Genomic DNA, 15,000 nt, shown 5'->3' with positions numbered 1-15,000 from the left:
TAGCGCACATGTGTAAACCATTGTGCATACCTTTTCAATGCTTCCAACCAAATGATTGTTTAGCTTGCTTCTTTTTGCCTTTAAACTTATTTTTTTACGTTAATAGTGTTGTAAAATATTGTAGTTGACTTGTAATGATTTTCGTCAATGATGTACGATCATTTCTCCAGGCTATGGGATCTGGGGTAACAGACACTCACATGACTTTCAGAAACTTTTCCATGGTAACACAAACTCCACCAATCAGAATCATCACTGCTACACTTTGGGATTGTGGATAGTGAAGTATTCCACAAGTATATACATGTTTTTTATAAAAGTACATTGATTGCATACAGACGTGTGACTTTACAGGAGCATATAGCATATTTTTTTCAACCAGGACACCGGTGGTGAGTCTACAGTATATTGGATTGTTTCAACATTATAGCTGATTATAGCTCTCTATAGAGAAAATGAATGGTATTTTTACTGTTGAGCTCTATACAGAGACATTATGTAACGCTATAAACAGTCAACTGCTGATTATTTGGCGCAGACAGGTGTAACTGCCCTCAGTAGCCATGTACCTGTTTAACCTTGCAGATGGCAGCTACAAGTTGAGCTCACGTCATACATCACAGATTTACAGAATTAGGAACATCAGGAGTTAAAGTTATTCAGAGCCCACATCTGCTAGAACTGCTCCTCTTACTGTATCCTTTATTTATTTATCTTTTGCTCTCTCCTGCTCTTGATGTCTCCTGCACATGCTTCAATCTAGTCTGCGCCTGTTTACCTCTGACTTGCCCAGACGGTCATTGTTGGAGATGTCAAATGTGTCTCCAGTGGCAGCTGTGTCCACTCCTCCTGTGCCTCTCTTTTGTAGCCTCAGGTTTCCCAGAATCTTACTGAATCGTGGGTCCTGCATGTGTTACAAACATAAAACACAGCGGGAATATATAAATATGCGCGATTGCATCTTTGTATATGTCTGCTGGTGTACACACATGTCATCTTTTGAGTGTAGATGTCACCAGCGTGTCACCTTGCTCAGGAGGGGCAGGCGGACGTGCACACCAGCCCTTAGTCCAGTGCCCAGGTTAGAGGGACAGGTGAGAATGTAACCCAGATGCTCGTTCCACATGAACTCCCAGCCTTTCTCTTTGATCAGCTGCTCTACCTGAAAGAAAGAACCATGACTCACATGCTGAAACTATTAGTCATGCAGACATTCATGCCTTCAAATCAAAGTAAAAGGGAATAACAAGGCAAGGCGAGACTTTGATAGACAGTAGATAAACAACGGGTAAAAAGTAATTATCTCTGCCAGGCCCCTGTAGCTGCATTTAGGTTGACATCCAGGAACACCAACCTGTTGGAGTCCCATGCAGAACGTTTCAAACACTCTCTTCATGTTGCCTCCCTTTTCCATAGAGATGACTCTGGTGTGATCCTCCTCATTGATCCAGATCAGGAAGTTCTTGTCATTGTTGTGCCTGGAATATATAGAAGTAGATAGAAGTTAGAATGAGAACTGGCCCCAAGTTCAAGTTCTGTTCAGTTGCCAGGCAGGCACACTGGCCTTAGAACAGCGACAATCCCAGTCAAAGCTTTACTTATAGCAACTTAAGGCCTATGTTTGAGGAGGACTATCAAAAATGAATTGATCCTGGACAGTGGTGGCTGGGAAGATGGAGAGTGGGAGGATGGACAAGTGTAAGGAAAAGACATTGTGGATGGAGAGAGGAATGACAAGGGATGTAGACAAAATAAACATAAAAGAATGTTCAGAAGCAGAGCTGCTAGATACATTACTATAGGTACATTACAAAGCAAAACCCCTTAAGATTCCGTTTATTCAATGGACCATGCTGTTCAAGCCATTGGGTGAGTTTAAAGTTATGGCAAGTGTGATCTTTGGAGACTAATGGTACTCTTTCAAAATAAACTAGAGAACTAGAGGTACTTAACTCTATAAACGCCATTGACTCGAAAACGCGTCAATTACTACTTAATCCACCCACGCCATTGACGCGTTTGACGCGTTGGAATCGCGTTCATTGTTTAATCTCTGATCGGGCTATGCTGCTTAAAATTCAATGTTATTCTCGAGTTCCACTTACTTCACCGACATCTGCATCCGGTTTCATGACCTGGGTTCCGTTTCCAGTTTTTGATTTTTTTCCCCGGTCATTTTCGTCAAGAATAGGTAAACAAACGGGTTTTCACACGGTATGACAGACAAACGGACAGGTTCTCTTCTATAATCTATGGTCTGGGTGACGTATCACATCGTAATTTTGAGCGATCAGACGATGTGTGACGACGTCACATCCGTTTTCATGTTTTTCCCTGTCTAATCGCTCAAGAAGGGTAACAGTGACCCAAGGAGCTGATCAAACTGTCATGTGCTGCTCTCTAGTGGCGGATTTGTGCTGCGTCTTTAAAAAACAATTTTCATGAAGATTTTCAAAATATAAAAATAAAAAAACACGAAAATTGCTGGCAATGGGGGAGTACTTTATGAAAATACTCTGGCAGTCAAAGAGTTTAAGGTAAAAATAAAATGTATGGATCCGCAGTGGTGTTCAAAATGGGGGTGCGGCCGGGGCACCACTTTAAACCTGGTATCTATTTTAGGTGTCATCATTGTGAAAATTATTTCAAAAGATTTCTAAGATTTCAAACATTTTCAAAAAGAATAGCTGATCTACAACCTCACAAAGCATCACAACATGACACGTTCGTTGTGAGCTTGTAGGTTGGCTATTTTCACAATTTCTGTATTTTTAAAAGCTATGATGCAACAGGGGGGCCGCAGCCAGCGGCCATGGCTATTTGGGTCCGGGTCGTTAGCATGGAGAAGTTTAGGAACGCCTAAGGCACCTCTGTTCTTAGTTCAGGAGGGGACTACAGAGTTCATTTTACCTATGGTTTACTACCAATCCAAAGCTATCACACAGGTCATCTATAAGTTACCCAGGCCTTACCAAATGCCACGTGCATCAGGCCAGTCTCTGGCCATCCCAGATGATGTGAGCAGAGGTGACACAGGCTTATCAAACAGGAAGTGCTCCTGATTGGCCAGTGCAGGGACAGAGGAACCCAGGGACATTTTAGTTGAAAGTTTATTAAAACAATACAGTTTTGGGTGTTTTCTTTTATGTGTGTGCACGTACAGGTGTGTGGGTGTGTGTGTGTGTGTGTGTGTGTGTGTGTGTGTGTGTGTGTGTGTGTGTGTGTGTGTGTGTGTGTGTGTGTGTGTGTGTGTGTGTGTGTGTGTGCACCATTGTGTGTACTCGTGCGTGTGTGTGTGTGTGTGTGCGTGTGGCCGTGTGCGGTGTGCATGTCCATGTGCGTGTGTGTGTGCGTGCGTGCGTGCGTGCGCGCGTGTGCGCGTGCACGAGTGTGTGCATGCACTCACATCAATCAGCTGTTGTTGCTCCTGCTCTGTCATCTGTGCCAGGCTGTAGTATCGACCAGACAGGTCTCCCTTCAAGCCAGCCAGGGCCGTCACGACCACGCGCTCTACCTCGCGACGTTCAGAACGCGTGCACGCAGGGGGCAGACTCAGGCCGCGGATGCTGCGTCCTGTACGAACGCGAGATGACAGCACGTACTGCTCATCGAACACTCCCGATGTGATCTGAGGAGGGCAAAGGATGGAATGAATAACATGGATGGGTGTATGCATGGATAGACATGGTGGAGAAGAGAAGAGAAGAGAAGAGAAGAGAAGAGAAGAGAAGAGAAGAGAAGAGAAGAGAAGAGAAGAGAAGAGAAGAGAAGAGAAGAGAAGAGAAGAGAGTAACCTTGGAGGCGTCCAGGTCAGTGGGATGTTTCATGGTTTGAGGGTCGTATCCATTGTGTCTGTCCTTGATGACAGGATCAAACAGCTCTGCAAAGACCTGACAGCACAGCACTATACAGTCAAACACAGCTTTTAAAACAACACGGTTGCCACGCAAAAAACATGGAGTGATCCAAAGCAAAACAGATGAGGAGGGAGACCACTGTACAGTATACAGAACATTTTAATGCCTTCAACAAATGCATCCCTTTACTTTGCTTAAATATTTTTGGGTTAAAACAATGGCTTTAAAAGGTTAAAGCACTATATCGTGATAGTGATCATTGCTAGAGTGTTTGTTCAGTGACAGGGGTCTCCCTGTCTCTCCAGATCTTTAATAAACAGAATATACATTTTCAGGTGGGTTGCCAAATTTCAGCCAATCAGGAGAGAGTACCCAGCTTAAACATTATAGTGTTCCAGTTCCAATTTTGTCAGCTCATTTCTTTGTGTCACTTGAACTTCCAAATGCATTTGTTTATCCTGTATCTTGGGTGAGTTCTCTCTTCTTGTACAGTGGTCTCCCTCGTCTTCTGTTTCGCTTTGGAACTCCACACAGTTGAAATGAACTCTTAAGCCCAGTGATATATACTGTAACCGTACTAGAAAATAGCATGTGGCGGTGCAATGCGTTGTGAGCTTCCAGATCGGCTATTTTCAATACGCTACACTGGATCGAAACTATAAGAATATATCAGGCCTGAGAATTTGACTGCACACACACACACACACCTCGTAGCTCTCCTCGTCTCCTGCCACCATGCCCACAGTCTTGATGAAAGGGTGTCCAGGGTTGTCCACTCCGGTCTGGATGCACTGGTCCACAGTCCAGTTGTTGGGGGTTACCTTGTCTCTCAAATGTGAGTATATGGCCGGGGTCAAGGCAGCCGACATGCAGTTGTTGTGCTTCCTCAGGTCTGGAAAGTCGGCACTATACGGAAAGATATTAGTCAGCTACTGAGAGCATTCAAAGTCTCTTCTCGTTGGTGCACTACACGACACGTACGGGCTGCGGCAGCACCTGCCAGCAGGGAGTGTTGGGCGGGAGGAGTATAGGACGGAGGCTCTGCGTCCTCCCGGTGGGGGCTCCTCACTGGCAGGTGAGCCAGTAGGATACAACAGCAGTGACAACACACAGAAATGTGTGAGGGGAGGAAATTAATTGGCATAACGACTAAATTGGGGAGAAAAGGAGGTAAAAAGAAACGTCCTTAACCATTGTTTGCATTAAAAGGGGGTTTAACTATCTTTTCTCCTGAAAAAGGGGGCTTTAAGATTTTGCTCTGTAATAAAGTTGACTCATTAAATACAATATAGTAATCTCAATAATAATACATTTAACTGGAATGGTGGAACCACACGCACACACACACACACACACACACCTGGCTGGATAGGCCCTCCTCCTGTCAGCCGCAGCAGTGGTGTCAGTGAGCAGGTAGCCTGATGCCAGTGTTCCAGCCCCCAGGCTGGCCAGGATCACTGCCGTGTTGCGGCCAGACAGCATACGGGTGAACGGGGTCGCCATGGTTCTGTGGCCTGGGAGATCACCTGAGGGAGGGTGCCCCAGTTCAGAGGTGAATACTCATGATAAATACAGGTCACCTTGCTTGTGTTTATCAAGCTCTATTTAGCAAAACGGAAACGGTGTGTGATCACTCAAGAGTCTTGTCCAGCAATCTAAGTGCCTTTTTTCCCTCATTACTGACTTTAACAGTAATTCATTTAATTAACACCAAGCCACCAGGTCACCAGTTGGTCACTGTGGTCAGGTTATGATAAAGATACTTCAAATAAATTAATTCATCTCCCTTGAGGAACAACCAGTGTCTCCAGTGTGTATAGTATTCAACTTCAACTTTATTGACACATCTCAGATTTGGGTGTAAAATAATGGGGGATTATTTTTACATATATATTTTTTTCATTTGTAGTTTTCAGGAAAGAAAAGAATAGAAATAAAAGGAAAGAACAAGGAAACAGGTCAAAATTATTAATGATATATGCAAGCAGGCCAGACCCCCCCCTCCCCCAAAAGGGAATGGTATGAGGCAGTTAAATATAGCAGCTTATTAGCAGATATATTATATACACGTGGTTAAAAAAGCAGCAGATAGCAGATAGCACAGTAACATAATGTAGAACATAGACCTTTGTGCATGATAGTCTCACATGCACATGAGACATCATTTAGCAACATACATCAGGCATGTCAATGTAAACATAGGTGGCGGTTCGAGTATACAGCGGCAGCAGAACACCCCTACAGTCTAATATATACTGTAAACTACGTACAGTATAAAGGTCATGGTAGCTAGTAATATGAGTCGTTATTGATTCAATGCACCAAACAAATGTAAGGTGGATATAAGAGATATAAGAGATACAGATTAAAGATAAATGTGAGGTCTTCATATGACTAAGGCTTGTGTAAATGGAGGTGTAATTAGATATAGGGAAGGTGTTACTTTGGTTTATGCAAACACATGAGCACAGACAAAATACTGTAGATTATTCTAGAAGCCAATGAAGGCAGAAAGGAAGCCTGCCTGTTGGTTATGCTCATGTCAGCTGATCAGCTGATCCGAGATTGGGCTGTGAGATTCATGCCACTGCTAGTAATGCAGTTCTGTGGTTTAAAATATCACCGTCTCAACACAACGGATTTAACATCACTGTCAATACAATGTACAGCTATCAATCATCGTCACTCTGAGGAGCTCAGGTCGAGGTGACATTTTGGTCTCATAATGAAATGTGATGACCGATGTATACGTCATTAATGTTTTATTATGAACGAGTCGAACGACACGGACAACACGGATGCATACCAGTAGTGTTAGACACAGATTTGTTTCAATCATGTAATTAAGTTATTAAAGCCATCTTTCACAAACTGTACTCACCCCACCCACCCCCCATCCGCCCATACACACACACACACACACACACGCACACACACACACGCACACGCACACACGTGTGTCTCTCTCTCTCTCTCTCTCTCTCTCTCTCTCTCTCTCTCTCTCTCTCTCTCACACGCACACGCACACGCACGCACACGCACGCACGCACACACACACACACACACACACACACACACAGACACACACACACACACACACACACACACACACACACACACACACACACACACACACACAGTTAATTAATAACAGCAGGTGGTGCGATTAAGCTCCATTGGCCACATGATCCTCACTGCATTCTGGGTTGAGTGATCAGAGGGACAGGAGACAAAAAGAGGAAAGAGGGAGAGAGAGAAGAGGGTGGGGGCATACTGTAGTTGTAGATCAGCCATTTTCAGTGAAGATACATTTATTGCAAAAAAGGAGGGGGCCAAGTATTGACCCCTGGGGCCTGGTCAACAAAGTATATAGGGTTTAAGTGGTTAGATTTTGGCTTGTGTGATTTGCTTGGTAACATTTGTAAAGGAATGGAAATAATGTGTGAAAATGAAAGGGGAATTACAAGGGGTGCTGTAAGGGCACGGTGAAAGCAGGGGAGGATTTTGTTAACAGGTGGCTCGTCTCTTCCAGTATCAGCCGGATTAATGGGATATTAAGATGCACTAATGCAAGAGGCAGTGCTAGGGAAAAAATGTTTCCACCACAGGGAAAGAGAGAAAAAAAAGGCAGAGACAGCTTTTGGAAAGATAACAACTGGAAACAGAGTAATGCCAAAACATTAGCTTCTCTATCACAAATGCTCAGATGGACTGTACTGCAATTTCATATACCGATATATATTGATGTATATAGAACTTCGGCAAATCACTCACAAGTCTCTTGATCCCCAAATCATTTAGCAGTCCGCAGTTATTTACAGCACTACCAAACAGACTCACTTTCCTGCTCAAATCTAGATCTATCCTTTCTCTGAATATTCCTGCCAAGTCACAAGGGTAGAAGAGAGAGGCTCCTTTACGAAACAGACGCTCAAGTACTATTTAGGTTGAAACCTACCTGTATATGTTTAGATAAAAAGGATGGAGAAAAGTATGGAGAGACGAAGGGTTTTGTCTCTTACCTGAGGTTTGATTGTATAGAAGTGGCAGCGGAAGGTTGGAAGTTTATGTTCCTGCTGCCCAATCCAGAGATGCTCAACCTACAGAATGAGAACAGAGTGACAGACAGGGATGTGATCAGAGGAAGGGAAAGAGATGGGTGTGTGTGTGGGGGGGGGGGTGTCTGCAGGATTAGCTTCTGTAAGCAACAGACAGAAAATCCTCTTTGTACTGTACTCACCATGTTCGACTGCCTCCACAGTGCACACCCACGCAGGCACGTACGCGCATACGCAACACCGGAACTGATAAGACATGTATCCTTTACATTGCACAATCAACCAATTAAATCATGTCCTGTGTTTGTGAATAATGTGTATTTACGAAAAGGTCTAAGGCTCCTACTGGGTGACTACATGTACGAAGTTGACTCTTCTTTCCTACACTACCAGCTTGCCTGCTCCATCTGTTACTCTTTTTCCTGGTGGGGCAGGAAAGATGACAGTTTAATGATGATGTCAGTATCATGGTCAGTATCATACCATACCATAGATGACAGGGAAGCACCATAGGAAAGAATACCGGGACGCACCATAGGAAGCACCATAGAAGACAGGGAAGCACCATAGGAAGCACCATAGAAGACAGGGAAGCACCATAGGAAGCACCATAGACACAGAAGCACCATAGGAAGCACCTAGCTCTGGTCCATTGCCTTTCGGGTTCTCTCTCATTTCCTCGAGAGGGAAACGAGAGAGAACCCGAAAGGCAATGGACCAGAGCTAGGAAGCACCATAGAAGACAGGGAAGCACCATAGATGATAGGGAAGCACCATAGGAAGTACCATAAAAGACAGGGAAGCACCATAGAAGACAGGAAAGCACCATAGGAAGCACCATAGATGACAGGGAAGCACCAAAGATGATAGGGAAGCACCATAGGAAGTACCATAGAAGACAGGGAAGCACCATAGGAAGCACCATAGAAGACAGGAAAGCACCATAGGAAGCACCATAGATGACAGGGAAGCACCATAGGAAGCACCATAGAAGACAGGAAAGCACCATAGGAAGCACCATAGAAGACAGGAAAGCACCATAGGAAACACCATAGATGACAGGGAAGCACCATAGGAAACACCATAGATGACAGGGAAGCACCATAGGAAACACCATAGATGACAGGGAAGCACCATAGGAAACTATAGGTTACTTACGTAACCCCGGTTTTATAAATTGCGAACGAGCTGTTCACATATGGGATCAGCGCCCTCTGGCGATGATATTACAGAAGCTTCACATTAACTCCCTCGGGCCAATTCCTATTGGCCCGGTGGGCCGTCAGTCGCTTTCCGGAAATCCCTACCCCCCGAGGGTACAAAGGACTCGGAAAGCGAAAGTTACGTTCTCTTTCACACCAGCTTCCTTCTGCCGAGCAAAAAGAAGGGCGTTTTTGTGAACAGCTCGTTCGCAATTTATAAAACCGGGGTTACGTAAGTAACCTATGGTTTTATTACATTGCTCTCTCACTGTTCACATACAGTATGGGAGACATAAACCCCCTGAATGTAACCGCAAATCCCCAAGGGGACGGGGCCCACGGCACCCAGGCGCCAACAGACCCACCGGGTCTGAGGCAGAGATCAAGACATTTTAGTGGGGCCCTGACAGACCGTAGTCTGCCTCATAAACTAAAAAAACAGGCACAGCCTGTCTAGTTAGTGGAGGGCCCTGACAGACCGAAGTCCGCCTTATTAATCTAAGGCCCAAAGGTCGGCCTATCAAACACTAAGGCAAGGGGGCATGAACAGATCCTATGTCCGTTCTAAGCACCTAACCACCCTCAGGTGGAAGCCACGCCCAGGACTGCGTGCGCCATAGAAGACGACGCCACGTCCAGGCTGTAGAAAACAGCGAAAGTCGATGGAGACGACCAACTCGCCGCTGTGCAGATGTCCTGAATAGACACCCCTTTGAGGAGAGCCCAGGACGTCGATACACTCCTAGTAGAGTGCGCCCTCAGGCCATCAGGCACTGGGGCTCCCTTACTAACATACGCCAGGCGAATAGCCTCCACAATCCAACGGGAAAGCGTGGACTTAGTCACCGCCAGTCCCCCAGGCCCAGGGCCCAGGGAGACGAAAAGCTGGCTGGGACGGTTCAGGGCCGCAGTCCTCTGGACATACAGCCGCAGGGCTCTTACTGGACAAAGACAGTGTAGCCTCCTGTCCTCTTCTGAGGCAAAAGGAGGCGGATAAAAAGCCACCAGCTCAGTTGGCATAACCACCGCTAGGTGGTTTTTGGGAACGAAAGTCGGGTTAGGTTTGAGAATAACCCTACTGCCGTCACCATCGAACCTCATGCACTCCAGAACCACCGAAAGAGCATGCATATCGCTCACCCGTTTCGCTGTTGTCAGCGCAACCAGGAGTACCGTCTTGAACGTGAGGAACTTTGGTTCCACCGTCTCCAACGGTTCAAAAGGAGGACGAGAGAGTGAGTCGAGCACCAGGACCAAGTCCCATGTGGGAAACAAGGACCGTGAGACAGGATGTTCACGCAACGCGCCCTTCATGAACTGGCACACCAGGGGCTGTTTCCCCACAGTTTCCCCATCAAAACCAGAATGGCTGGCTGAGATGGCCGCCAAGTACACTTTGATCGTGGAGAAAGCATTCCCGAGATCCAATCTATCCTGTAAGAAAATCAAAACGTCATAGACCGAGGCCTGGAACGGAACCACAACCTGGGACCGTCCCAGACACCACTCCTCGAACACACCCCACTTTGCCCCATAAGCGGTTCTACCTCCGTCATGAGAGCCATCAGGGACCCCTGCAGCAGAGCAGCAGCGTTGAGGGCTCTGGCGCCCGAAGTTGTTGCTTTGTAGACCGCCCTGGTAGCAGCGGAACCAGCAACGTCCTTTTCGCTGCTGAGGCACGGTATTTCTTTGGCTGTAGAGAAGGGGGCTTTCTGGCCACGCGGATTGCTGTGTAGCATGAAGTTGGCCAAACTACGGTCCATGGGCGGGAAGGCGGAGAGGCCGAGTTCGCCTGCACCCGCGCAGTCAATATCGAAACGCAGCTTTTTTGGGTCGGAGTCAGGAGCTAGGGGAGAGCTCCAAGACGCCGTGAGGCCGGCGGCGAAGCCCTTTGCCAGGGGAAGTTTACACTTTTTCGGGACCTTCTCCTCCACGGAGCCTAGTCCCTGCCACTCGGAAGCGCTGGAGGGGGCTTCCTCGGCTTCGTCCGCGGGCCATCTGAGGCCGCACCTAGCGGTGGCTAGCTTGTAAACTTCCAGCAAAGTAGCCTCGCTCCTTTCAGGTGGGGGAGGTGCGCCTTCAGGCTGGGCTGTAGCCGTCTCCTCCCTTGCCGTAGGTACAGCATCGGCGAGGGGGGTCGCAGGTAGCGGTGGGCCGATGGCCGGGAGAGGAAGGTCGTGGTCCGTGGTCTCCAGGATGACGACTTCTCCGTCCCCCTCGATCTCGTCGACGACCTGGTAATCACTGTCATCGTACTGTTGTACCTGGTAGGAAGTGAGGGTCTCGTCCTCACCATCGTCTCCGCCTGAGAAACCACTCCTCGCTGGGGAGGAGTAGTGGGAGCCAGCATGGTGATGGCCGCCGCTGTGTTCCGCTGTTTGGTCTCCCCTCGCGGGAGAGCGGGAGCGAGGACCGAGTGATTTTAATGCAGGTCTGCGTCCGTCCCCTCCGTGGAGAGAGCGAAGCTGATCCGATGGGTCCGTGGCCCGGGTGGGGCCGGCTGCTGCAGACGGACGAGCCCGGCGAGAGAAAACCTCCTCTCCGGCTGTAAAAGCGGCGGGCTGTCTGCGCGAGTAGTAGCGGGGAGCCGCATCGAGCTCCTCCGAATCTTCGTACATGGTACGGGGGGAGCTCCGGGGACTCTCGGTGGACTGAGAAACCGACTCGTCGCTGTCGAGATCGTCGAATTCCCCGCAGGCTCGTACTGTTTGTAGAATGTGATTTGTAGTAGCTCTGTGTTCATCGAGGCAGAAGAAGCGAAAGAGAACGTAACTTCCGCTTTCCGAGTCCTTTGTACCCTCGGGGGGTAGGGATTTCCGGAAAGCGACTGACGGCCCACCGGGCCAATAGGAATTGGCCCGAGGGAGTTAATGTGAAGCTTCTGTAATATCATCGCCAGAGGGCGCTGATCCCATATGTGAACAGTGAGAGAGCAATGTAATAAAACACCATAGATGACAGGAAAGCACCATAGGAAACACCATAGATGACAGGGAAGCACCATAGGAAGCACACAGGGAAGCACCATAGGAAGCACCATAGAAGACATACATAATCATGTTTCACCTCTGTTTTCTGGAGTGGTTGTTAGACGTCAGAGCTCTGGTAGAGCAATTACACAAGCTTCACAACTCTTTGCCTGCGGATATAAAACTAGAGACAGATGTTAATGTGTTTAAAAGAGGCCTCAAACTATGCTTGAAATCAAATCAACTGCTCACATGAATAGTTTCTGACTGGTCATTGGAATGATTATCTCTACTTTGGTTTTCTCTCTGATTTTGATTATGTTAATTATTACTATTATATATATATATATATATATATATATATATATATATATATATATATATATATATATATATATATATATATATATATATATATATATATATATATTATTTTTATTGTACGATTGGGTTTTAGACTAGTGTGATTCTATGTAGAAAAGTCTCCTGTGGACAGGTGTTGAAAATAACCCTTGTGCTAGTACAGTATATATACACTTTAAACAATGCACTTGGTTCGTCTAATGTGATTGTGATGTTCATGTCAAATAGATAAACGTAACATAACACAACATACTGCAACCGGGAAGCACCATAGAAAGCACCACAGATGACAGGGAAGCGCCTGGATAAGGGACCTGGATATTGGACAGGGGGCACTAGAAAAAAAGGTTGAGAAACACTGCTTTAAGGCATGTTGAATTTTATTCTACAAGTGAAAAATGCAAACACAAAAACACAAAGAGTGCAATGAAAGTACAGCATACCATCTTCTCCAGCTGATTTGTAATACAGTACACCTAGACTTACAGTACAGACACAGTGTAAAGGAACAGTTCACCCAAAATCTAACCCTACAAACATTCCCTCTCTAGTCAGTCTGTGACTGATTAATGATCCTAATGATCGTATGACATTTGTGAAAGTTGACTGTTCTCTCATCATTTGGCATCAAGGGCTGTAGATTGCATTGCCCTGCTACTGTACAACAACAGGATAGAAGACCATGGCTCACATACACAAAAATCTCAATGGACAAACTGCCCTGTTTTAATGGGTGAAATGTCCCTTTTGTCCTTGATAATGGAGCAATCTGATACTCAACGACAGCAATAATATGATAATATTATGCAGAAGCGGAGGGTTAAGTCAGACATGCGCACGACATGCAGCTGTGGGGGGAGGGGGCGTGCAGGAGGGATCTGTTCATCATTATACGATAAATCACACAGAAAGCGTTGCAACCTTCAAATGCTACATCTTTTTTTTAAACTAAAAATACATCTTTATTTTCTCTTTAGAATAGAAGCTCTAACAGAATCCTCACTATACAAGAGATTGGGATGCAAAATGTACATTTTCAACATGAAGACAAGACACAAAGAAACGGTAACAAATTATTCACAGCGCAACAATGTAAAGTATTTCTTTGTCAATCCTATGATATGTCTGATGTCACTATATACAAAAATAATCACATACATAATTATCATTTGAAATAAATAACATGGTAAATAACTATCATCTTTCACTCAGGCAAAGCTACATCTCAGAGAGTGCAAAAATACCCAATTCTGTTCTACAGCCAACAGTTACATACTGGGTCCTAAAGCCTGATCTACTTGAGTGCCAGTGTCATGCACCACAAATAACAGATCTACAAGATGACAACACGTGGTGCTGCAACGCGTTGTGATTTAGTAGATTAGCTATTCTATTATAGGATCAACTTCAACTTCTTTATTGTCACATCACAGGTTTACAGTTGTACAAAGTGGGTGAAATTATTTTTTCGTTCAAGCTCCCATTAATTGCAGTTTTCAAGAAAGGGAAGAAGAATAGAGCTAGAAAGAAAACAAGGAAAACTGGACAGATAATGATGCACAACCAATTATAAATCAGGCATATAGATACAGGTCAGTCCAAAGCAGGAAATCAAAGCACACACACAAAAAAAAAGAACCCTGCAAAAGGTTGGTGGAGCTTATGACAGTGCTGAAACACTAGGGGGAGTTATCTGCCTTATTTGTCTTAACTCTGTATTACAACAACATGCTACTATCTTTCAGCCTTTATTTTTTGTCTGGAGGTCGGGAAAAGTTTACCATCAGTATAAAAAGGCACCTTAGAGTATCTATTTTTAATCATTCATGTGGACATACAGTATAGATAAAAGAAATACATAGATGTCCACGTTTCAAATTTTCAAAATCCTTAGTGGGTGGGCTGAGGCCAAATAAGGTCCACTGTCTTTAGTTTGCCTCTATGACAAAATATTGACTTCGATATTTGAGTATCTTGAGGCATTTGATATTTGATTGATTTGCTGTGGTCTTTCCATATTAAATTTGAAGGCTTAAAAAACACTCTGCCCCTTACAGCCCAATGAAGATGCATAGTGGGCTTGAAGCCCAATTTATACTCTCAGAGTATGAATCAAGCATGAGGGAAGTGTTCTGCTGAGGGTTCAAACTGAAGGCCAGCCCCAAGTTAAAATCAGAACAGTTAAAATCCAAGAGTGGGATCAAATCATGCAATTGTATGTGTGAATGAATGAATGAAAGCATCAGGCCTCATGCTCCAGAACAATGGCACAGAGAAAGAGATGTACGGGCACCACGACAAAGACAGCAGCACAGAGACACTAGAGCTGAGACACTTGTTTACGCTGTACATGCTACATGTCTATAATTTAAGTAAGATTCAAGCCTCTTACATCGTTGCATCCTCTGTGCAATCTCAGACTGTCTGTAGAAACTGTGAGGTCGTCGTGTGTGCCAGGCTCCATGGCGAGGAATGATGAGGGCGTGCGCCCCCCAGCAACACATGCTTTCCTGCATATCCTTAATTCAGTGCGTGCATAAACCTCTTTTGC

The 15,000-nt window shown here is 45.5% G+C and overlaps 1 protein-coding gene across 1 annotated transcript in view; it reads right to left on the bottom strand.

Annotated features, from left to right (window-relative positions):
* Positions 1 to 5,360, bottom strand: part of ckmt2b (creatine kinase, mitochondrial 2b (sarcomeric)) — a gene marked incomplete at both ends in the record, with an annotated part of 6,839 nt that extends 1,479 nt beyond the window's left edge. The window contains 8 exons of the mRNA XM_080433916.1: positions 779 to 904; positions 1,028 to 1,158; positions 1,351 to 1,478; positions 2,973 to 3,058; positions 3,407 to 3,628; positions 3,795 to 3,890; positions 4,565 to 4,763; positions 5,218 to 5,360. Coding sequence (XP_080290042.1) covers positions 779 to 904; positions 1,028 to 1,158; positions 1,351 to 1,478; positions 2,973 to 3,058; positions 3,407 to 3,628; positions 3,795 to 3,890; positions 4,565 to 4,763; positions 5,218 to 5,360 — 1,131 coding nt within the window. The remainder of the gene's footprint in view (positions 1 to 778; positions 905 to 1,027; positions 1,159 to 1,350; positions 1,479 to 2,972; positions 3,059 to 3,406; positions 3,629 to 3,794; positions 3,891 to 4,564; positions 4,764 to 5,217) is intronic.
* Positions 5,361 to 15,000: the final 9,640 nt, after the last annotated feature.

This window comes from Gymnoscopelus braueri (assembly GCF_963280865.1).
Source record: "Gymnoscopelus braueri genome assembly, chromosome: 7".
Classification (NCBI taxonomy): Eukaryota; Metazoa; Chordata; class Actinopteri; order Myctophiformes; family Myctophidae; genus Gymnoscopelus; species Gymnoscopelus braueri.
The sequence above is the reverse complement of the archived record's forward strand: the minus strand, read 5'-3'. Positions and strand labels throughout refer to the sequence as shown.